The 23959-nt window shown below is 36.5% G+C and overlaps 3 protein-coding genes across 3 annotated transcripts; all 3 read right to left on the bottom strand.

Annotated features, from left to right (window-relative positions):
- Positions 1–2957: 2957 nt before the first annotated feature.
- On the bottom strand, positions 2958–7426 carry LOC104870579 (myelin P2 protein). The gene is given in 4 exon segments (XM_010636254.1): positions 2958–3008; positions 4723–4833; positions 5024–5196; positions 7354–7426. Coding segments are annotated over 4 exon segments (408 nt in total).
- A 5133-nt stretch (positions 7427–12559) lies between these two features.
- On the bottom strand, positions 12560–14583 carry Fabp9 (fatty acid binding protein 9). The gene is made up of 4 exons (XM_010636255.1): positions 14511–14583; positions 13470–13642; positions 12771–12872; positions 12560–12610 (listed from the first exon to the last, which is right to left on the bottom strand). The coding sequence occupies exons 1-4, from the start codon at positions 14581–14583 to the stop codon at positions 12560–12562; spliced, it is 399 nt and encodes a 132-aa protein (XP_010634557.1).
- A 4057-nt stretch (positions 14584–18640) lies between these two features.
- Positions 18641–23129, bottom strand: LOC104870581 (fatty acid-binding protein, adipocyte). Its single transcript, XM_010636256.2, has 4 exons — positions 22973–23129; positions 20438–20610; positions 19782–19883; positions 18641–19166 (listed from the first exon to the last, which is right to left on the bottom strand). Exons 1-4 carry the CDS (start codon positions 23043–23045, stop codon positions 19116–19118), a joined length of 399 nt encoding a protein of 132 aa, XP_010634558.1. The 5' UTR covers positions 23046–23129; the 3' UTR covers positions 18641–19115.
- Between the last annotated feature and the right edge of the window lie 830 nt (positions 23130–23959).

The following is a 23959-nucleotide window of genomic DNA, read 5'->3' as shown; positions in this document are numbered from 1 at the left end:
ACTGGGGATCTAACTCGGGTTACTGTGCTTGCAAGTCAGGCTCCAGAACCACCGAGCTGAATCCCTGGCCCTCACAGTGCATTTTTAATCCAATCTCCTATCTACTGTTTTTCCTTTTTAAAAAAATTTTTCTCATTGAGTTTATTGGTACTTTTTAGGTATACAGTACAGTTATATTCATCATTGGGATCTTGTACCTCTACATGACAGGTCTTGGTTCTCATTTTTTCTCCATACCCCTGCCCTCCCTTCACCGCTCCTCCCTTCCCTATTTACAAATACTTTTTTTGCATTTTTTCCTTTTTTCATATTTTTTTCTTTTCCCTTATTTCCTTTTTCCTATAAAATGAAATACTACTCAGCCATAAAGAATGAGAAATTTGAGTCATTCATAGGAAAATGAATACATATTGAGGCCATGTTCTTAAGTGAAATAAATAAGTCACATGGGTGTAAATACCGAATAGTTTCTCTGGTGTGAAAAACTAAAAGTGTAAATAAGATCCAAATGGTATAACTGACAATGTGAAATACTATCAAATACTATCTATTTTTCTTTTTTTTTTTTGGTACCGGGGATTGAACTTGGGTCCTTGCGAATGCAAGGCAGGCCACCGAACCTCTGAGCTAAGTCCCCAGCCCACTGTCTATTTTTCTATTTGACTAAATATTGTCCTTTGAAGCATTTACTTCACCTCTACTAAAGATTCAGTCTAGAGTCATTTACTGCATTAGATAATCATGTGATTTTAGTGTAATTTAACCTGGAACATATCTACAGCCATTCTTTGTCTTGACACTAGCATTTTTGAAGAATTAAGTCAGCAACCCCCTCCTTTCTTTTAATAGAACATTCCTTGCTGAAATTTGTCTGATGTTTCCTCATAATTAGATTCAGGAATAGATTTCAGGCCAGAACACCATGTAAGTAATGTTACTCCTTTCTTTAGGAATCACTTTGGAGGCACATGTTGTTTATCCATCCTTTATTGGTGAGGTTAAATCTGATAATCTAGACAAGGGGCTGCTCAGTTTTTCCACTGTGAGGAGACTTTTTCCCCCTGAAAAATAAGCAATCTGGGAGGAGATATTTTAAGATCAAATAAATATTGGGCTTCTCATCAAAATTTGCCCTAGTTTAGCATCCATTGATTATTTTTGCCTGAGCCAATATATTTGCTGAGATGGTTGAAAAATGATGGTTTTCTGACTACTCTCAGGCTTCCACTTGTACCAGTTGGTGTATGGCATTCTACTGTAAAGAACACACATCCTCGTCTGTCATCTATCATTTTTCTGTCTATTAATCCATATAGATTAGTGGGTCCCAGTTTTTTTCCTTGTGCTTTCTAATTTTCTCAATTATTTTGTACTCAAATTGTCCCAAGTTTGGCCAATAAGAAGTCCTCCATGTTCAGGTCACCTGCCTTTGAACATTTATTTATATTCTGATATAATGAGATGTTTCAGGCCTGTCCTGTACCTACTCTGCCTCTGCTTTTGAGTCAGTCAGCCATTCCTCCAAGGAACCTTGGTTCCTTTTAGTGGGGAATGATTTTAGACACCAAGATCTGAGTGCTAGATGTGTTCTCTCTGGCTAGGCAATCTTTGCTTCTAAGCTTTTTGGTGGTCAGAGCTAGGAAATATACACACGTGTGTACACATGTACACACTCACAAATATATGTATGCATCATGCAGGTGCATGTACAATTACACCTACTTACACATAGCTTATAAATCATGATTTTTACATTGATTCCATTCTGTTCCTGCATGGTTCTTATCTCCTTCCATTCATGTTTATATTGCTTTCTTCTACACTGAAATTCTGGTTTCATCAATATCAGGGGATTTTATAATTTAATTAGTCATGTTGTACAGTTCTACTTTTACATGGTACTTTTATGTGGGTGCATGAGCATAGTGGTTCCCCATTCTTATCTGTCAAAAATTATCAGCCTCAGTAATTTTATGACTCAAAAGATATGAAGATGCTCACAAAAAATTTTAAGAATGTACCAGCTTTATTCAAATTGGTAACAGCAGAATTGTTGAAACAGAAAGACTGATGAACTGACGTATTCATACAATGAAATAGTACTTGGCAATAAAAAGGAACAAACTGCAACTTCATACAACAGTATGAAGGAAGCTGAAAAAGATTATGCTGAGTTTAAAAGGGTACACAGAAAGGAATGTATAATGCATGATTCCATTAACATGAACAGGCAAATGTAACCTGCAGTGCTAGGATCAAATCACTACTGTACTTGCTTTTAGTGGGATGGGACAGGGCAGGACACTGGCTAGGAAGAGACATGCAGGAGCTTTCTGGGATAGAGGAAATATTTTTGGTCTCAATCCTCAGTTATTTGGGTGCATACATTTGCCATGATGCATTCAAGTCTGCTCTTAATATTTTTGCATTTCACTGTCTGTGAATTACTCCTCAGTTTAAAAAATGATTGGCTAGAGTAGAAGCTTTCTTTTTCAACTGAAATGGAAATCCTCAACTTAAAATGTCTCCTTCTGGGTTGCTTCATTTCTGAGTCTCCTATCTACTAATTCTCCTGGCTCCAAAGATATTTGAGTTTGCCACCTCTGATTAATACTTTTATTTTCTTTTATTGTCCTATTACTTCTTTTTTATTATTATTTTGAATAATCAGAGTACAGCATAGGTCCGAATTTCATGAAGAATTTATAACATTATAAAAAACTTGGGCTGGCTAATGTATTTGCTTTAAAACAGTGAAGACACTTATGCAAATTGAAAATGTTTAAATAGCAGTGAATTTTAGACTAATTCTCAGTTAAAGCCTTTGGTAATCTGATGTATGAAGACAAAAGCAAAAACAAACAAACAAATTTTTACCTAGTCAGGTCTTGACGATGGAAGCAACTGATTTTCAGTGTTCAATGATCTAATGTTACCTCAGTGAAGAAATTATTTTCTCAAACCTTCTCATAGATTCTGGTGCAGATCACGCCCTTCAGCATATATTCCTTAAAAGAGGGAGAGCGATTAACTGAGTAACTAAAATAAATCAGACAATAACAAACGTAATGAAAACGAAATTCAAAACTCATAAAATTAAACTTAGGAATAAAATATCAGAATGCCAATCTCCAATTAATTCAGAAGTATGTCCACCAAAATTGAAGAAAGGACTTTAAAACTGATCTGTGTTTTTGTATAGGAATTTTTAAAAATGTGTCAAACTTCTCAAAAGACGAAGTAAAAATGACTAGTATGCACAGGAAAAAGTGTTCAACATCTTTGGCCTATTACAACACTGATGTTTCACTACCTCAGTAAGAATAGCTTTCATCAAGGACTCAAAAACAACATGTGTTGGTGAGGTTATGGGGAAGAATAGAATCCTTCTACATTGTTGGCGGGAATGTGAACTAGTACAATCACTATAGAAAGCAGTATGGAGATACGTCAAAAAACTAAAAACAAATTTCATTTAACCCAATTCTACCTCTTCTACATATCTTCCCTAAAGAGTTAAAGTCATCATATTACAGTGATACATGCATACCCATGTTTATAGCAGCACAATTCACAATAGCTAAAGTATGGAATAAGCCTATATACCCATCAACAGACTAAGGAACAAATAAAATTGACATACAAATGGAATACTACTCAGCCATAAAGAAGGATAAATTTTGAGGAATTTATAAAAAATATATGGATCCTGAGACCATAATGCTAAGTAAAATAAATTAGAATCAAAAGATTAAATATCAAATTGCACATAGAGGATGAAAAATACAAATAATTTAAAGAGCAAAATAAAAGAGACGGTAGAACGCAAGAAGATAGACTTTGTGGAGGTAGGAAGGTAATCTTAGGAAGGGGGAGGGAGAAAAAGCAGGGTGAAAGGGAAGGAGGACTGAAAATGACAAGATGGGCTTCATATGTCAACCTGTTCCCCAAGATGACTATAAAAAAGTGTCAAGTTTTAGCCATGATTTGTATGCATTTAAATGTACAGAGTGTTTTTCAAAACCTTGCACATTGGCATTACTTGGAAAATATTTCAATGCACTGATGCTCTCCCCGATCAAGTGATCCATGCTGGGGCCCCCATGTGGGAATTTAGCTCCCATGTAAATCTAGTGCAGAAAGGACCAAAATCACTGCACTAAAGAGAAAGACATTCAAAACATTTCATAAGTCTATTTACATGCAATGTGTATATTAATTCATAAGCACAGAGCCTTCACCTTAAAAAATCATTAGAAATCATCTCATGTAATCTCTGTCTGTCTTCATTCTTCTCTACTGACTAAGACAGATTTCCCAGGAGCTCAGCTTGCATTACTGACATGGTTTACTCTACCTTCCTATAGATTCTTGAAAGCAATATGCTTAGGTGTCTGCAAATATTCTATAATCACAGTTAAAATTTAGACTTGCTTTTGTCATTGTGAATTCAAGCTAGTGAGATTTAGCTAGGCTTTCTTTAACTCTCCTTTTACCTTTTTGGAATTGTTATTTCTAAAATAACAATGGGTTTACTCTTTTAGTGTTTTGCTTGTCCTTGACATACTTGAAGATGAATCTTTTGTAGTTTAAATAACAATTGAGCATTAACTCTGACTTTATTCTCAGCCACTTTTGTTCATTTGTATTTCAAAGAGCGTTTTGCAAATAATAAAATCAGTCTATTTGTGTTGCATTATTTCCGAAGTTAGACTTGGAAACACTCTTACCACTAACCATTTTTCCATCCACCAACTTCCTCTTTATCGTTGTTTTCTTGCCGTCCTATTTCTGCACTTGATTCAGTGAGCCTCTCTCCAGGGTTACTACACTCTGGAAGGACAAATTCATATGCTTGACCTGCATTAACTTTGGTTGGTCAAAGAAGCATTTTATTCAGAACTGAGCCATTCTTGTAACAGACATCTCATGTAGCACATTTATTTTCCACCCTTTTCACTACTAACAATACTCTCTCAAGTAACTGTCTGGGCCAACTTTAAAGATAAACATTAAAGCTTACCTTGGTTTTCCTATTGTCAGCTGTGGTTTCTTCAAATTTCCGGCCCAGTTTGAAAGAGATCTCTGTACTTTTAAAGGTACTTTCAGTTTGTAAAGTTATACAGTCCCCTTTCTTGCTGATGATCACTGTAGGCTTGGCCAAATTTCCCAGTTTTCTGGTGGCCAACCCCACACCTATAATACAAGAGAGTGTTAGAATTGTGCCTACCAAGACAGTATACCTATGGTGGCCATGTGAGGGGTTCAGTGGTAGCATAGTGGGCAGGTGTCCAGTCCTACCACTGACTCCACCCCCACTTCACTACACAAGGAAAATGCATGTCTTGGACTCGAACATTTTAGGTTTTGTTATTGCAGTAGTAATGTCTGAAGATTTTAGAAGGTAGAAGTGTTCAGCTGCAAGAGTGGAAGGTGTCTATTTTTACCATATCTAATCCTACTCTCCTTTGAAATCAGTTACTACAGATTTGTATAAAATATTAAAGATACTTTATGAATATTATAGATAAATTTTAATGAGACTATGACACATTCTGTTGCCTGATATTTTCCCCTTCAAAAATATATTGTGAAGAGAAAGGATTTCCCATGTTAGAGTGTCATTGCTCAAATTTTGTGATCAAGTCTAGCTGGTAGGAAAACATAATCCATCTGTCTTTTATATTTTATCATTGGTACAAATAATGATAGAAAAATAAAAATATTTTTTCCAAAACTTACATGTGAACAACCAAACTAAATCAGGTTTATGTTTTATTGCTATTTTACCAAAAGCATAGAAATATCTGGAAAAAGTAAAATGTCATACAAGAAATATATAGGAAATATATGGGAAATATTATAGAGAAAGTGGGAAGGGTAGGGGAAAGGTAATAAGGGAAAGAAAAAAAATAGGAGAAAATGAAAAAATGGAAATAAAATGTTTGTAAATGGGGAAGGGAGGAGGGGGTGAAGGGAGGGCAGGGACAAGGGGAAAAATGAGAACCAAGACTGTCATGTAAAAGTACAAGATCCCAATGATGAATGTAACTGCACTATATACCTAAAATGTACCAATAAACTCAATGAGGAAAAAAAAAAGAAACATACAAAAGAAAAACCAGTTTCTGAGAGTCCAATTGTAAGTCCCAACTCTCATTTTTCCAGAGTGAAAAAAAGTCTGATATATCTGTATCTATGCTCACAAAGAAGTGAAGACTCACAGGTGATAAAGTGAACTATTTAGTTTTTCCTAATTCTGATCAATCATTTGTTATTTTCTATGCTTTGGGACAGAGTTTTTCAAATTAAACAATAATCTCTGGTTTAAAGCCTGAGAATCTACATTCACCAATCCCCCCAGGAGCTCTGTGCACTCTGTAACTTAGTCCCTCAGCAAGACTTTCTTGTGTTTTGCCTTTGCCTCAGCTACAGAGTGAAGGCCATAAATCTGTCCTGCTACTATAGGTCCATTGTGATGAACCCTCATGGGTTTCCAGGCAGCACTGATGTGACTTTTTTTCACTTCATCTAGTAGGAGAAACGTTATTACAAGCTTTCTGAACAGGTCAGTAAAGCCAAAGGCTCTCCGATGAGCATGGCACCCTCCAGCCATTGGCACCCCTATTATTTTTCCCTGGAAATCTCCAAAGACTCTTCACTTCTACTGTGTTCATATCTATGGAGCATTCTCTTTAGAAATAGTAAAAAATAAAGTCTTAACTAATGACTGAGTCTTCCAGGTATCTCCATTCACTGCTCCAACAGCAGGAAAGCCTGACATTAGTGAAACCAAGTTTGAATTCATCCCCTCAAACTCAGTTCTTTTCTTCTCTCAGCAGCTTCCCTAGATTATGAACATCCTAGAGTAGGAGACACTGTCATTTCCAAACTCTGTATATCTACATGATTGTGTACTAATGAACAACCTAGGAGAAAAAGAAAATTTTCCATTTGGCTAATATCAAAATTTTAAATTGACATTTCCCAATATTTATCTCTTTATTTTATGAGCACCTTAGTTGTTATAAAAATCAACTTTCAGGAGAGACAGACAATGGGTTGAGTAAGCTTCTTAGATTTCTTTCTTTCAGGTTTCCAGTGAAAACCCTATTGGTATGAAACTGCCTTTGGAGTCAGTCGAAGTTTCATGCCTTTAAATCGCTTTGTTTAAATTCCATTACAGTTGCCACCTATAAAATGAGAATCAATTATTTGAAAGACAAGAGAGATTAATCAGAGAAGAGGATTGGATTTCAACCTGCACAAACTTCCCTAGACTGTGATAAATGATAACAGAAGGAATTCTTTAAAAAGGTTTTCAGAGCCAGCATGACAAGTAGTATTTCTTACCCAGATCTTTCATGTAATCAACAAAGCTCTCACTGGAGATGAGTTTCCAGGTGCCCGAGAATTTGTTGCTCATTGTGGTAGAAGAGAGTTGAACACAGATCTAGGTGGGATTTAAGAGATTCAGAGAGATGCTGAGGCCTCAGAAGATTCTTTTCAAGGTCCACAAAGCATGTGACTCCTCCAGAGATCCAGTGGGGAAGACAGAGTCAGGATGGGGCAGTGAACATCTCGTTAGTCATCAGCTGCCCATCCATCAGGATTAAAGGAAACCCCACATAATGTTTCCTTTTGTTTCCAAAAATGTCATAAAAATAAATAAGAGTACTACTTGAACCTTTGAAAAATTTTTGGTTGATCTTAAATTTATGAGTACTTAGATCCTTAATGTTTTGGAAAAACCTATGGATTCTATGATTGTGAATGAGTGTGTGTGTGTGTGTGTGTGTGTGTGTGTGTGTGGTGCATTTAGGCATGGTTGCTATTCTGGATTCTGAGTCTGCACAGCTAAGAATTCTTATTTAAGGGGGAACAAAAGAGGGAAATGTCTACAAGTATTGTAATAAGAGTCTCAACTATGTTGTGGGAGAGAATTGTAGGGCAGCAGGGTGAGGATGTATTCAGAGGTAAGGGAGGCTTGGCATAGCTCACATATACTAGGCAAGCAGAGTGGGCAGACAATGAGGTGAGTCTATCACAGCAGAGTACGGGAATTCTATTCATGTAATAGGACAAGAAGCAGCTCTGTAACATGCTCGTTGACCACAGCTAAGATTTTCATCTATAAACACCTTAAGCGCAACTAAGCAGGGTCTTAGTTACTATGACAACTTTAAGTCCTTTAAAATAAATCCACAGTGGTATAAAGGAAGGATTTTCTATTAAAATAATACTAGTGGAATTGAGAGCTCACCATGGGCCAGTCACCGTGGTAAGCGTTTAATATAGATTCTGTCATTTACTCCCTTCAATACTCCAACAGTTAGGTACCATTGTTATAGCCATCTTACCAGCGAGGAAAAAAAACTCAGGGAGGTTAGGTAACTTGCTTCCAAAATTCAAGTAAGGAGATGCAGGATTTAGACCAAACTTCATTCCCTAGAGTCTACAACTTGCACATATGAGATCTCACACTGTGCACAGACACAGATGCCAAAGATCTGGCAATGCGGACACCACCACGATGGCCTAGCAATGCTCACTGTCTCAAAACTCAAAAGTGGTGACAATCGAGAGATCCTGGAGGCTATGTTACTGCAGAATCCCATTCTTCGATGAGGGAGAGCAAATGTAAATCCTCATCAAACATAAGCATTGCTCTGGGGAGAATAAACATGAACACAGAACTATGCCCATATTGCCAAGGATAAAAGCTTATAACACTGAATCGATTTTAGACCAAGAAGAGAATTTTCTGCTTCAGGCTAATTGGCAGTTGTACCTGAACACTGAAACTGACCAGATAAATGACTTTGGGCCAAGATGAGAGTCTGAGCTCAAAGTACATGCCAAAGACACAGGTCAAAGCTATGAAGGAGATCTAGATTGAACCAGGCTCCAAATAGTAAGACCCTCTTATCTTTGTCATTTTTCTCATCACTGGGACACAATACCTGACAACTACCACTTGGAGAAGGGAAGGTTTATTTGACTCATGCTCCAGTTCATAGTCAACTGGTTGCAAAGCAGTATAGCATGGCATAGGAACATGCTGCAAGAATATCTACTCACCTCATGGCAGACAGAAAGTAGAAGGAGATCAAGTGAGGAGCTTGGGAGGGAGGTAAAGCCTTCCAGGCTGTGCCCCTAGTGACCTGCAGCTTCTGAGCTGACCACACCTCCTAATAGCATTCAGAGGCAGTCATGAGTTGCTCCTTAGTGGTCCTGCCAGATGTGGCACATGTCCCTTCTGCCCAGGTTGCATTGCAAAGCAGTCACAAGTCCCAGTACAGACAGAGGAGGGAGGCAGCAGTGCAGTGCCTGATGTGCGAACTCTTCCCAGCAACAACGCTATGCTGTCAAAGAGCGACCCCAGGTTTCATCATTCCTGGCAAAATGACATTCAAATAGCGATACTCAGAGTCCTGACATTATTTCTCAGTGTAAAAAGGCAATGGTAGAGTGAAGTTGGAGTAAGCGCTCACCTAACTTTGTAACTTGGCGTTTGGTCCAGTTTTATCATGTATAAAATATTGACTGATTTGAGGATCAGGAAAGATTATTTTTGTGAATTTGCTTTATATTATGCTTTATATATTATTATGGTGACTTTTTGTTTTTAACAAGCTTCTACTGAAATATGAACTGTGCCTTGCAAAGTAAACTAAACTCCACTTCCCTGATCATTTTCTCCAAAGCCTGTTCCAAATGCCCGAAGACTGCTCCAAATTCAGCTCTGCTGAGATGCTCCTCTGCTCTGACTTTCTGCTCACCATTTTGGTGACTTGTTCACCAATCACACTGTTTATCCTCTTTCCATCCTAATGACCTTATCATCAAAGAGGCTCTGGGCAAGCACAAACGACCTGAAGGATTTCCTGTGCCGGTCTTCTTCAGAAGGTGTTCTTATCCTCACCTCACCCTGAGAAGTGCATAAGTTTTTCTTTGGCAAAGGAGGAAAAATACGCAGTTAAGCAGCCTCTGAAGACTGTAGTGCAGACATCGACGACAGTAGTGTGCTGCAAATCCAGCCCTGATGGGTCAAAAATCCCAATCCCTTTCACTCTAGGCCTCTCTGGGGCAGCCATGAGTGCTATCCTAGCCCAGGGACTAGTGGCTAGGTGGGCCTTGTCTACCCTCCTGCAGAAAGCACAAGGGCCTAGATCCCAAACTTCAGAAACAATAGACCGTATTTTCTCCCTAAATGGTCAAAGAGAAATCATGAGCACATATAATTTGGGGGCAAGTTTACATCTCGATACTTCCTCCTGAGACGTCTATTTTTGGTTACTGTCTTTGGAGTAGTCAGTAATATTTCTTGATGTTCTTAATTTTTATTAATATATGTTTGAGATACATAATAACTAAATGCATCTTTTTGGGCCATGAAGCAAAGTATGTCCTTTAACGTTTATGGAATTTTTGGTGCAAAAAGTATGAAAATTAAATATTACTCAGAATGGTCAAAGACATTATTTTTCTTAATGACTTCCTAGATAAAGTTGAGTAGCAAAAAAGGAAATCTAGTGAATTATCCTTGGATAATAATATTAATGTTGATACTAGTATGATTTATTTTTAGATAATCAATAGTTCTGAAGTATAATGATTTATTACTGTTTATCAGGCTAAAAAATTCAAAATAAAATGTTTTTTCTTTGGGGCTTATAAAAGTTATTGTCACTTATTTTATTTCAAACCCTCTTGGAAAGAGAATAAATAATGGCTTTTGATCAATCATTTTACCTAATGAAAAGATCTAGTATAATCCTCTATTACAATTTGACAAATATAACATATTTCATTTACTTAGATAGATGATGATTTTCAAAGGCAAATTAGAAATATCAAGAGACTGATTATGTGAAAGTTCTTATGACTAATGAATCTGATTATAATTTTTAATTGATAGAAATGTTGACATGATTTATCTGAGAATGAAACTAAAGGACTAGGGTTTCAAGATTCTTTTGCCTCATGAAATGTTGAAAAACATTGTGGACTCCTTTCCTGGCGTATTGCTGCTCCCCTGAACAGCATACCATCAAACATACAGTAGCAATGGAGAAAGAACTTGTTGAATGAATAAGTGAATGGTTTCCTAAGAAGCAATATGCTTGATGCTACCTATAAAACTCTCAATATCAAGGTTTTTCTCTCTCATGTTCTTTGCACTTTGAGCTGTGATATTTATGAGAGCTGTCTTGAAAATTGAGAACTATGCTGTCCTTTTCTTAATTACACCGCAGTAAAACCAAAGATTTATATGACTAAGTGTCCGGTGCTTTATAAAGTAACTTCTTCTCCTTGAGAGTTGTGGCCAGTGCTCTGACCCCTGCTTAACGAGTCATTAAAGCAGCTGTCCCTCCTTCTCCCTGCAGAGACAGATGCAGGAGGTGTTGCCATGTTTCCTTTGCCCAGCACCCCACCAGGGCTGAAGCCTTTTTGACCTCTGATGAATGAATATGGTCACATTTTGCACACAATGGAGTTCTTTAGGAGGGAGTGGGCAAGTCAGCTAGTGGCTGTGCGGCCAGCACAAGCCCATCCATCATTCTAGAACAGCTGAATGCTCGGGTCTAATCAAATAGCCCGAAGTCCTTCCCTTGGCTGGGGAGTCAGTTCATGCCCCAGTCTCTTGCTTTAGTCCTTCTGTTCATTACCCTTCAATTTTACCTCTCAGAGGGTGGCCATACCCACTTTGTCCAGAGCAGCCTGCCTTCTGCCTGTGTGTAGCTATCATTCTTAGTAAGATCCTTTTTCACCCTTGAATACCCACACAATTTGGACTGTAAATGACATTGATCATCTACTCTAGTGCATATGAAATATGACTCTTGGGACTCATATTTGATCAGTTACTCTCCATTTTAAAATTGAAGGTACAACATAATTATTTACTTAACTTTTCTTCATTTCTCCCTCCCCTTGGCCTAGATTGTTTCCACTTGGGCGGCTTTACCTACATTACTGTTTTCCTCTGGGCACTGAAATCACTCAAACTCCACAGTTGCATTTGGGATGAAATACTGAGGGGCTTCGTGTAGTTCTAAAAATTATATTCTCAGTAGACATTGAGACATTTGGGACTGGTGTTTAGTAACACGTCGTGCTGCCAGGGTTAGCACATAAACAGTGGTGATGGGTTCACCAGTCTGAGAATTTTAAATGGATTTGTGAAGAAGGGAAACAATGACTGTTGTAAGTACTCTTCCTTCACAAACCACCATATAGACGATTTTCCACTCTTTCTATCTTCTTTAAGCCAGACAGACTTCTATAAAAACAATCAGCAGTGTTGTTTTTCAGCAGGTTTTGTGCCACCCAAGGTATGCTCTGATGATATATGTTACCCTTTGTGGTCATATGAATTTTCATCAGATTGTCCCAAACCCTCATTATCAAATAACCTCAAAGGTGCATTTAGTTTGACGCTTTTATTGAGCAAATTTGTACTGAGAATTTTTTTAAAAGTCGATTTTTCTGAAGCATATTTTCTAATGCCAGTTTCTTGTTAGTGAATAAGGGCTCACTAATGTCGACCGTCCTTTCACACTTTTTCATAAGTTCTAGTGCTGACGATGTTATTCATGGTGTATTCCTAAAAGCAAAAAGGGATCTATTATAGTCAGTGGTTAACAGTTAAACTTGTCCTGCTTCTCCCTCCGCAGACCAAACTCTAAAATCAGGATATAGAAACACTTGAGTAGCTTGACAGGCGTAAATCAAGGAGAAGCACATAAAAAATTGCAAAAACTCACCACTATCATTTTTCCATCTACAATTTTTCTTTTGATCGTTGTTTCTTTGCCCAGCCATTTCTGGACATGATTCATTGAGCCACCATCTAATGTTATGATACTCTACAAATGCACAAGGAAATGTTAGAATTAGCAACACAGCATATTCTTTTTTTTTTTTTTTTTTTTTTTTTTTCCAACATTTTTTTTTTTTTTTTTTTTTTTTTTTTTGTACCAGGGATCCAACTCAGGCCCTTATGTTCATGAGGCAGGTGCTGGAACCACTGAGCTAAATCCCCAGCCCAACACAGAATTAGACTTCCACCATTTAATTTATAATTCAAAATCTTATTTGAAATTCTCACTTTGGTTTGTATCATAGCTTCGTACCATCAAATTAGAAGTATCAAGAGATTATTCAATTGATGTTTTCTCCTAGGCAACAATTCCTAATCTACTTGTGCTTAATTGTTCCTTTCTATATGAATCTTTGTTCACTGACAAAGCAAGGTCAGGGAAAAAAAGGTAAAAACAATTTGAATTTCATAGCTGTACTGAACCATCAGAATAGTTAGCAAAATAATTGAGTTTTGAGATGTACAGATATTTTTAAAAACCCAAACTGACTTGATAATAAATCAAATTATGTAGAGAAAAATAAGCCTAACCACCTTCCAGTTCTATCCTGATTATTAAACACCAAGAATATTTAGTTCTGACCTTTACTTTCCGGTTGTCTGCAGTAGTTTCATCAAATTCCACTCCAGGCTTGAAGGAGATAACCGTGTTCTTGATGATACTTTGTGTTTGGATGGTTACTGTGTCCCCATCCTCACTAATAATGACATTCACCTTCGCTGATCCTGCTGAGCTCCGAGTTGCAGCATTCACTCCTGGAAGAGAGAGAAAGCAAAACACCTTTTTCAGATGAGCTAACCAGCATTTTGGAGAACAATTTTCAAACAACAGAGGACATTTTAGGTAAAATACAGTAATTTTTTCTCTGCTCTCTGGAAACCCCCACTCATAAAGTATAGCTTATAGTCTTATCTGACATTTTGAAGTGCCACATTTACTTTCTGAGACAATTTTGCCTCGTGTAAAGTGTGCATTTGCATGATGCCTTCTAGGAGGTGAAATGCTTGCACTTTCCCTCATGGAATGTTACAGCAACAGTACAAGCAGGGTTTGACTTAAAACTGTGCTCTGTTGTTCAGGTTGAGCATTTCCCATCGTCAGACTTGACCCCTAAAATAGGTGGGCAGAGGTGCTGACTCTTTCTCTCCTGAATCTAAAAATTAACTGACCAGAAATTTTGGTTACTGCTACTGCTTTTTGAAAGTTATAATTTAAAGCAAACCCTGAAACAAATTCAATAGTTAAATTTTAAGTATACTAAGAGATTATTATGTGTAAACCTGAAGCTGAAAAAAGCTATTCAGTGAAATGCCCAGACTAAAGAGAAACTCTATCTAGAGGTTAACATGATGTATTTTTCAAAAAAGAATAAATTAGCTTAAATGCATGGATTATAGAGAGGCTTTGTGAACCTAGTATTTCAAAAAAGACACAATTATTACTTGTAATAAGAAAAATCAAAAGTATTAATAATAAGAAACTGAATCACAAATTATCCTAGTCTCATATGAATATATCCCAAAATCACATGAGAGAATTATAGAAAAATTAAATTATGAAATCAAGCCCAACCACATTACAAAATGCTTTCCAGTTCCCAAATCTTATAGTGGAGTTTCTCACCTAATTCTTTCATGTAATCCTCGAAGTTTTCACTGGAGACCAGTTTCCAGGTTCCCAAGAAGGGCTCAACCATCCTGAATATCTTGCTGAGAAGTGGCACTCACAGCTAAAAACTGAAGAGAAATGGCTCCCTCAGAGTGTCACCGGAGGATGAATTTAAAGGACGTCTTCATCACGGGAGGCTTGAGATGTGGCTAATGTGTAGCAGCAAGACTAGGATGCTGGGCACCAGCATTTGACTCATTTTATTTACCTCCAAATTAAGAGACAGAAAATTGACATGTCAAGTTTAATTCAGGTCAATGATTATAGTGTCTCATGATGAGATTTACACCCGAGTCACCTGGTAAGTGTTGTGTGCAATGGAGATGGTTTTCAATAGAACCATAAATGCTGAGTTACCCTGAAGAAACAACCTGATGAATGTCTGACCAGGATGTTTTCCCAACCACGCAAGGATATCCTTGCTTGGTCCACCTCAGCTATTTTTTTGTTTGGCCAAGTCATGGTACCAGACCATTCTCTTCATTAAAATAATATCTTCCCTTCCCTTCCTTTCAGGGTTGATGTATTGATACTAATTAATGTCACTAAAATGCCTATGGTTGCTGGGAGCGATGTGTAGGATATAATTACTATTATCATTACTGTTAATTAAGGGTAATTGAGGACTGGAAAGAAAGGTGACAATTATTATTCAGTAGTGATTCATGATTTAAACTTTAAAAGGAGGCATAGCCAGTGCCTGGAAAATTCATTTTTCAGGTTTACAGAATATTTCAATATTAAACAACACTCTGAAATTGTGGGAAGTTCTAGGCAGAAAAAAAATCATGTTTGACATCTGCATTCTAAAAGAAAAATGAAGTAAATAAATTGAATCTCTGTGTGGTTATTTCTGAAGCCATTTTCTGCATCACAACTAATGGAAATGGATTTCTCAAGTACCAGGCTTACTGAGAAGGATAGGATTGAAGTAAAGTGGATTTACACCCCAGTTTTAAGCTTGCTTTTAAGGTGCTGAAAAGATCCAGGGTCAGGGACCGAGACAAGAAGATTCATACATTTTTTACTGACATTGTGTCAAATATTCCTTCAACTTAAAGAAATACCTATTCAAATCATCTCTTTATGGATAAAGCAAATAAGAGGTTACTGTCTTGACATCACAGAGTAATAAGTTAAATAAAGAATTACTTTTGAAGAAAACATATAAAGAAGGACTTTACAATTTTATGTCTCTATAGACTGAACAGTCACCAAGCTACCTGGAGGGCAAAATAAGGTAAGAGAAAAACTATGTCATGAAGTTATACTACCTTTAACTGACCGACCTATATTGGAGAATGTGGATCACAATATTTCAACCAGATGTCTTATGACAGAAATCAGCTGTCTGGAGAGCTATTTTCTGAGCACATCTAGAAAAAGCACTTATCTCTCACTGATCTCTGTATTACTAGCAATGCTTGGCACATCATAAGTGTTAAATAAATATTTTATAAATGACTAAGGAAAGAAATAAACAGTGTTTATTGTTCTCCTCATTAGTGTTCCTTATCTCCCTAACAGTCACTAAGTCAGGGTTTTATACAGTCTCCTCTCCTGGCCTGGTCCTACTGCAGGCCTTTCATTCTGGGTATTAACCCAGATTGAGAATCCTACTCCGTGTTTTTGTGAAGAAAACAAGTTCTTATTTCTCCACCTTTCTGGCCTTTATATAATAATGTTATACATAGACTAGACACTCAGGGCTGGGCAGAGTAAAGTATGTTTGTAATCCAGGCACTCTAGGAGACTGAGGCAGGAGGGGATCACAGGTTCAAACTCAGCATGGGCAACTTAGTAAAACTGTGCCTCAAAATGAAGTGTAGCAGGGATGTAGCTCAGTAAAAAGACCTGGATTCAACCCTAGTACCACCCCCACACACACACACACACTCAAGCAGAGTACTCAGGAAATGAACAGCTCTGGACTGATATTATTTTTTAGAATATTCTAAATTTGCTTATTTTTATTGGTACACGATTACAGCACATTACTATTATATTCCTCATAAGGATTTGGTACATGTATGTAGCACATCTTAATTCTTTTTTCATCCTCTTCCCACCTCCCTTCTTCCTTTCTTTATCTCTTGATCCCCTTCCCTCTTGAGAAAGATCTATCTCCCTATTTCCTGTTATCTATCTTTTATTTTTCTCTACTTGTATTTTGGGTTTTTTTGTGTAAGAGAGACCATGCAATATTTAAGTTCGTGTGTCTGATTTATTTCACTTAACATATGGTCTTAAAGTGCATCCGTTTTCCTACAAACTACTCAGCTTTATAACTTTTTATGCCAGAGTAGTATTCCATCATGTGTAAATACCACATTTTCTTTATTCATTCATCTGCTGATGGACATGGGCCACTTCCAAGATTTAGCTGTTATGAGTTGTGCTGCTATAAATGTGAGTGTGCATGGATCACTATAATATGGTGTCCTTAACTTTTTTTAAAGGTTTTCATTTTATTTTTAAAGACAAAACCAGAAACAGAATATCAACTACAGCACACACTTTATTTTTGAATTCTTAGTTAATATGTATTAATTGTAGCTATTAATGAGGTTCTGTATGATATTTCAGTACCTGCACAGCCATGCACTGATGAAATCCAGTCTTTTTTTTAATCCCTCCTCCACCTGCCCAGCTTCTACAAATCACTATTTTGCATTCAGGTAGAATGACCTTGCCTTTTCTCAGATTTCCACATATGAGAAAGAACAGGCAGTCCTTGTCTCTCTGTGTTTGGCTTATTTCACTTAACCTAATGTCTTCCTGCAGTCTACATTGTAACAGAGCTTTGTCTTACTAGGAAATCTAAACATATGATTGTGAAATTTTAATCTATGTATGCAAAACCATACTAATATAAAGAGGAGCTTCCTGACTTTCACAAGAGGCAGGAAAAACATACATATATGCACACACACTACCCACGAAGCCTCATTATCACTTTTGTAGTTTTCTTATACTGAGATTCCAAGGAGATTTTATCTGAATGAAAAGTTCTGCTAGTAAAAAAATAAAATAAAAGTTTGTTTTCATTAAGTTTATTGGTACATTTTAGATATACAGTATGATGACATTCTTCATTGGGAATTTGTGCCTTTACATGATGTATCTTAGTTCTTATTTTTCCCCCATTCTCCTGCCCTCCCTTCAACCCCTCCACCTCCCCCTATTTACAAATACTTTGTTTCCATTTTTCCTTTTCTCTTATATTTTCCTTTCCCCTACTACTCCCACTTTCTCTTCCCCTTCAGACCTTTTCTTCCTGTTTGGTTTTTTTTGAGACAGGGTCTCTTTTTGTGCTTCAGCCTGGCCTTGAATTTATGTAGCTCATGAACTCATATCAATCCTCCTGCCTCAACCTGTCAAATATTAGGATTACAGGTATGCCCCACCACACCTGGCAAGAAAAATAAAAATTTTCTAACTACTACTATAATAACAGTTGAGTCCTTACTTTATTCATGAACAAATCTGTCACTACTTTCCTGGAACAAATATTATGGAATTATTTGCCCTGAATTCTGCAGAGATTGTGGGGACAAGCTTGCACTATATGTGGTAGTGATTTATGCCCCAGTGGTTCATATACTGGAGGTTTGGTCCTCCGTGTGCCTGTGTTAAGGTGCAACAATCTTTCAGTGGAGACCATTGGCAGGTAACTATCTCAGTGGGAGACACTGCCCACAGAAGGGATTAGTGGGGCCCTAGTTAGATGCCATAAATGAATAAGGTGTCCTTCTCCTGCTCTCTGGCTTCTGGTCTCTGTATGTGATCTTTCCCTCTGGCACACACTCGCCTCCACGAGGTTCTCACTAGAGATCAAATCTATAGGGTTGCTTAATCTTGGGCTTTCAACCTCTAAAACTGTGAACTATAAAACTGCAAAAATATTTTTTTCTTTTTAAAGTATTTAATCTTAGGTATTTTGTTATATCAATAGAAAACTAACACTCCTGGTTTACCATTAATTTGGGGGTTAAAATTTATATAGAGATTTTTTTTCTACAACATGTATTGTATGTACTGATCTCTTGGAATGTTCTCACACAGGAAGGTGCAACATGTGTGCATTTGGACTAGAAGATTGAGATTGTGGACAATTTCCCTATGTTTAAAACTGCTTTACTCCCTGTGAGATAGTTTGTTGGTCATAGATATGTGAAAGAGGGATTAAATGTTCAGTCATGACACATACTAATCTCCTACCTAGGGTAACAAGAAAATCCGCAGATACTAACTTTTTTTACCTTGCATTATTATGAGATATCTTGTTATTTTGTATAAAAAGCAGAGCAAAAATGCAGATTTTTCTATTTCTTTCACTCACTTATGAATATAAAACTATCCTACACAATATGTAATCACACCACCTCCTAAATCTAAAAAGTTTTATTTAACCAACACAACCATATTCAATAAAATCCAAGTTGGGGGACAATTGCCTGCTAATCAGGGGAAAACAATCATTATCTTTTTGAATAATACATCCAACAAAATGTTGTAGAGTTTGATGCAAACTTGAGTCCAGGTCTGTGTCCTTTGCCTTTATGCTTTCTCATAAATCCTGGTGGCAGTGACATTGTTCATGACACAGTCCTAGACGCACAGGCCCAAAATAAACAAGAGAGAATTGTTGGTCATCATGGTACTACACAATGGGTTAAATCATATTTCTCAGTTTCGGAAATAAAATGATATTTATTTTGTTTTAGAATATATAAATATATATGGAGAGAGAGAGAGAGAGAGATACAAAGAGATACAAAGACCAAATACAGGTCTTCCTGCGTAAGGGAGCCTTATAACTTATCAAGCAGAAACATACAGCACATTGGGCTCTGAGGGAAGGCAAGGAATGCCTAGGCTGGGAGCCAGCAGGTCTGGGTTGAGTTCTAAAGCACAAAAGCAGCACAGAGGGTAGCTCTGTGATAGAATGCATGCTTAGCAAGTGAGATACCCTGGGTGCAATCCCCAACACCAAACAGCAAAGAGCCCAGAAACAAACACAAAAAACAAACCATGAACAGCAATCGTCAGAGTAGAAGCATAGTCGCAGCAAAAGTTACCCTTTTGCTCTACATAAGAAAGGTATTATTTTCCTATAGAAGAACTAAGTAGTGTACCCTACTTAGTTAGCTACAGTAGAACAATATTCTGAAGCAAAATAAGGAGCTTCAGATAACCTAATGGTAACATCTGAAAAATACTTACCAGAACCAACTTATCACCCTCTCGCCTTCTTGTGATGGTGGATGATTTTCCATCCCATTTCTGTACATGTACCAGGGCACCCCCCTCTAGGGTTATGATGCTCTGTGGGCACAATAAAAAGTGATTATAATTTGTATATGAAGGCCGAAAACAAAATTTAAAATGCAACACCTTGATTCAAAGGAGTACTCTGAGATCATTAGCTATTCTAAATCATAAGAATACATTGCAGCAAACAAGTGAGTCTAGAAAACAACAGCATACAACATATATATTATGGATAGAATATGCAAGAATACTGTGGTAAATACAGATTGTAAATTTACAATGAGATCATAATATTATAGATGATTTTTCTCACACTCATAAATTTTCTCTGACATTGTTTTATTACTTCACTGCAAATATTGTATGTACTGTATGACACGTAAATTATGTTAATCAATTTCAAAACTATAGGGACAATTTAATAAAAAAGGGGGAACTTGACTACATATTAGAGGCAATGGGATTTAGGTGTAGGCATTCCGGGTCTCTGGCCTATGACAGAAGTTTTTCCCCTGTTGCTATCAGCCTGTTATTATGAAGTAGTTTCTTATAGGCAGTAGGAATTTAATAAACAGATGTTCACTTTGCATTGATTTCTTATTCTTTACCTTGACTTTCCTATCATCTGCGGTGACTTCATCAAACTCCTGGCCCAGTTTAAAGGACATCTCAGTATTTTTAAAGGTACTTTCTGTTCTAATGGTGAGCATATCTCCGTCGATACTGATGATCATGTAGGGTTTGGCCATGCCAGCCACTTTCCTAGTGGCAAAGCCCACTCCTAGAGTTAGAAAAAGGAAAAAAAAGTCAGGTTTACATTTTCTCTCACATCTTTATGAAAGTCAGAGAAATGTGTTTGCCCATACATCTGTGAGCATGTGTGGTAAGAGGAGAAAGATACCAGTAACTTTCTTCAGACCTTATTTGAGCACTTCTATGGATAAGTACATCATTAAAACATTTAAGAGAAACTTGAAAACTTGATATGTAATATGTATCATATAGGTTTAGTCTTTAAACGTCCCCTTTTCTAGTCCTGAATATAATTCCTCAGGAGACCATTGCTAATTTTCAGTAAAAATACACGCAGAGATTGTCTTCAATTCATAGATATTTTTCCACTATCATTTTTCTCTATAAACCACTTGAGGCAAACTTGACCATTTTATTTCTTCTTAGATATTAAAATGATATTTAAAAATTTATAGTTAGAAGCAGAATTTCAGAGCTAATATAGTTACTCGGTTAAAAGATTATATATTTTAGGTGTATAAAAGTCACATTTCATAAGTTACTGCCAAGTGTATGTTTCTGAGCTTCTTTCCCAAATTATTGCACCATGAAATAAAGATTTTGATCTCTCCCAAAAGGACAAAATGTTTTCTATATTTATACCATATTACAATAAGGATAGCATTCCCAGTAAATTAGAGAAAATATTAATGAAGAATGAGATATCAATTGTGAAAACTTCAAAATTTAATAAATCAATATGTCTTTCTTTAGTTTGGAAACCGATATTTTGATTCCCAGTCATCTAAATTGCAAATTCCTGTTGTCTTAAAAGAGCAATATATGTTCCAGTGTAAGGCATGGGAGGAACAACTTCCAACCACACACAAGCAGTGGAAACTTGTTCCTACATATGTTATACAGAATTTATGATCATCATCATAGACATACTGCATTTTGTTGATACATCTAGGCTATTTGACTGAAGGCTAAAGGTTAAAAATAAGAGAAAAGCTGAGAGAAAAATTTCAAACAAAGCAATGTTGCAACTCTGATTTAGCTTTCTGCTTGAAAAGTGGCCACAGTGGGAAGATAATACACTGTTTGCTATAGTCCAAGCTGTTAGAAAATACAACAGTGAATAGCTACAGCAGAACAGTAAAGACAATGGAGAAAACATAAAGTGTGATTCCAGAATGGCTGAGCTTAGAAAAAAAAAGCATACTCTCTGCTTGCTGAATTGACTGCCTGCTAATTCTTCCTTAGGGCAGCCAGTTACATTAAGGAGGTATCATACTGTCTTTAATTATTAGTCTCTGTTAACCAAATCTTTGCCTTTCTCTAGCAATGTGTATTCATTGGTGTTATGGTATCACAACTAGTTGATATTCTCAAAATTTATGTCTTTCTTGTGCTGAAATTCCTGATTTCTTCTCCCACTATAGACAAGGAAACAATAGTTACAGATAAATAAAAAACATATCCTGTGTATTGAGAAGATTAAATCTTTTGAAATTTAGGAGATTCAATCCTAAATTCTAACAAAAATAATTGTGTAAAATTTCTCCCCAGTTTGCTAAACTTGGATCTGACTTTGTCCTGTATGAGGGTTGAGAGGGAAAGGGCTTTCTTTCAAAGTAGAAGCCAGATGAGAAATTGCCTCTTAACTCCATTGCTTTGGTGACATAATTACTTTTCATTCACATAATGACACACTGACAATGTTGACAGAGTCTAAAAAATTGCAAGCCTGTACCATAGGAAAAGGTAATAAGCCGTATGTCACATTCTCCTTATGTATGTTACATATTTAACATTACTCAATACTTCTATAGTATCTTGTGTCATTTTTAGTCGAAGTATTTGAGCTCCTTACAGAATATATTTTCTGAAATTAACATTTTTGTTTGCCACAGAACAACCACACATTTTAATAGATTGGTATTGACAAAGAAAAAAAGATCTGTTAAAATGCATTTCCAAAAACAAAAAGGCCAAGATGAGAATTAGAGTACCTTCAGTTTTTGCATGCTACAAATAAATATGCTTTCTTTTCCAAGTTAGTGTGTATCTTGTATGTGAAAAGGGATGAAAAGGAAACAAGATGAAAGAGCCAAGTAAACCAATTAAAATAACATCTTGCAATTAAAGTAAAATTTTGTCATTATATAGATAAAAACATTTCATTTAGGCCAATTTTAATACTGGCTCATCTTTAGGAAACATTAATTGTAACTTTTGCTCAAAATATTTCCATGAATAGATTCTTACCTGCTGCTTCTGCAGCCTCTGTATAGAAAACGACATTGTCATTTCTGGCCAATGCATCCAGGGTAAAAATCCAGCTATAAGCCTGTTCCTCCCAGAGAAAAATATACAAACCCATTCCCCCCCAGAATGCATTTTCTTACCCACTTCTTTCATGTAATCATCAAAGTTTTCACTGGAGGCGAGTTTCCAGGTGCCTAAAAAAGCCTCACACATTCTGTGAGCTTTCTAGGATTATTCTTTCAGGTGAGAAAGAGGATGCAGGTTTCAGGCAGGTGCTGTAACCCTCTGGGTCTGGATAACTCTTCTTTTTAAAGACACACAGAACATGTGACTTCAGTAGTAACCAATTGAGAAAGATATCAGATCATTTCCTTTACTAGCAGCCTCTGTATTTGTTCTTCTGTCATGTTTTTAATAGAAATTTCTCAACTTTGGTTCTCCCTGGCAAATGGTCATTGGACTTGGAGTACAAATTATTTTTAACCACAAACAAAATATTTTAAATATTCCCAATTTGACTGTTTAATGCTCAGTGGCTTGAACTTCCTTCTATTTTCTCAAATATGTATCCATTGTAAAGAGGGGAAATTATTTTAAAATGAGTTTTGACCCTTATTGCCTAAGCATTTGTTTTATTACTATTGCAATTATGTAGTTCATTTGAATTGAAGAACATAAGAACTTGGAGATCCTTAAATAATTGCAAAGAATTCTTAAATAATTGTCCTTCTGGGCCAATATTGTCTCATGAATTACCTGGCATTAAAACAAAATGCATAATGCATAAACCTTTTGGAGTAAATAAGAGCATTTTGTCTGACCATTTTTAAATTGAAGAGGAAACATACCCCTCTCTGGATAATAAGGAACAGAGACAAACTCATAATTGATTTTCACTGCACGTTTGTAGTAGGATAGGTAAGCGTTCATGCCCAGGCTCCTTTGTCATTTGAAACAAAGCTCACTTATTAAAGCATTCTTATTACCTATGTTTTTAACTTTTTAAAAATCTTAACAAGGAATTTATGCACATTTGGACTGTCTCTCCCCATGAATTGGTGAGAACATTTAATGTGGATATTGTCTTACATTTTTTATCCCAGGTTTAAGAGGCAAAGTCAAAGGTA

Source organism: Fukomys damarensis, unplaced genomic scaffold (assembly GCF_012274545.1).
Source record: "Fukomys damarensis isolate Sample0158 unplaced genomic scaffold, DMR_v1.0_HiC HiC_scaffold_5, whole genome shotgun sequence".
In the NCBI taxonomy this organism is placed as follows: Eukaryota; Metazoa; Chordata; class Mammalia; order Rodentia; family Bathyergidae; genus Fukomys; species Fukomys damarensis.
Note: the sequence above shows the minus strand (reverse complement) of the source record. Positions and strands in the feature narration are given on the sequence as shown.

Bases quoted from the DNA above. Each gene is read 5' to 3' on its own strand.
- Fabp9 (XM_010636255.1), bottom strand. From the start codon at position 14,583: ATGGTTGAGCCCTTCTTGGGAACCTGGAAACTGGTCTCCAGTGAAAAC. The intron at 13,643-14,510 runs GTGAGAAACTCC...TCTCTCTTCCAG, and splicing joins GGATTACATGAAAGAATTAG to GAGTGAATGCTGCAACTCGG. The intron at 12,611-12,770 runs GTGAGTTTTTGC...TTTTGCTTTTAG, and splicing joins TAGATGGAAAAATGATAGTG to GAATACACCATGAATAACAT.
- LOC104870581 (XM_010636256.2), bottom strand. From the start codon at position 23,045: ATGTGTGAGGCTTTTTTAGGCACCTGGAAACTCGCCTCCAGTGAAAAC. The intron at 20,611-22,972 runs GTAAGAAAATGC...TTCTAACTCTAG, and splicing joins TGATTACATGAAAGAAGTGG to GAGTGGGCTTTGCCACTAGG. The intron at 19,884-20,437 runs GTAAAGAATAAG...TTGTGCCCACAG, and splicing joins CAGATGATAGGAAAGTCAAG to AGCATCATAACCCTAGAGGG.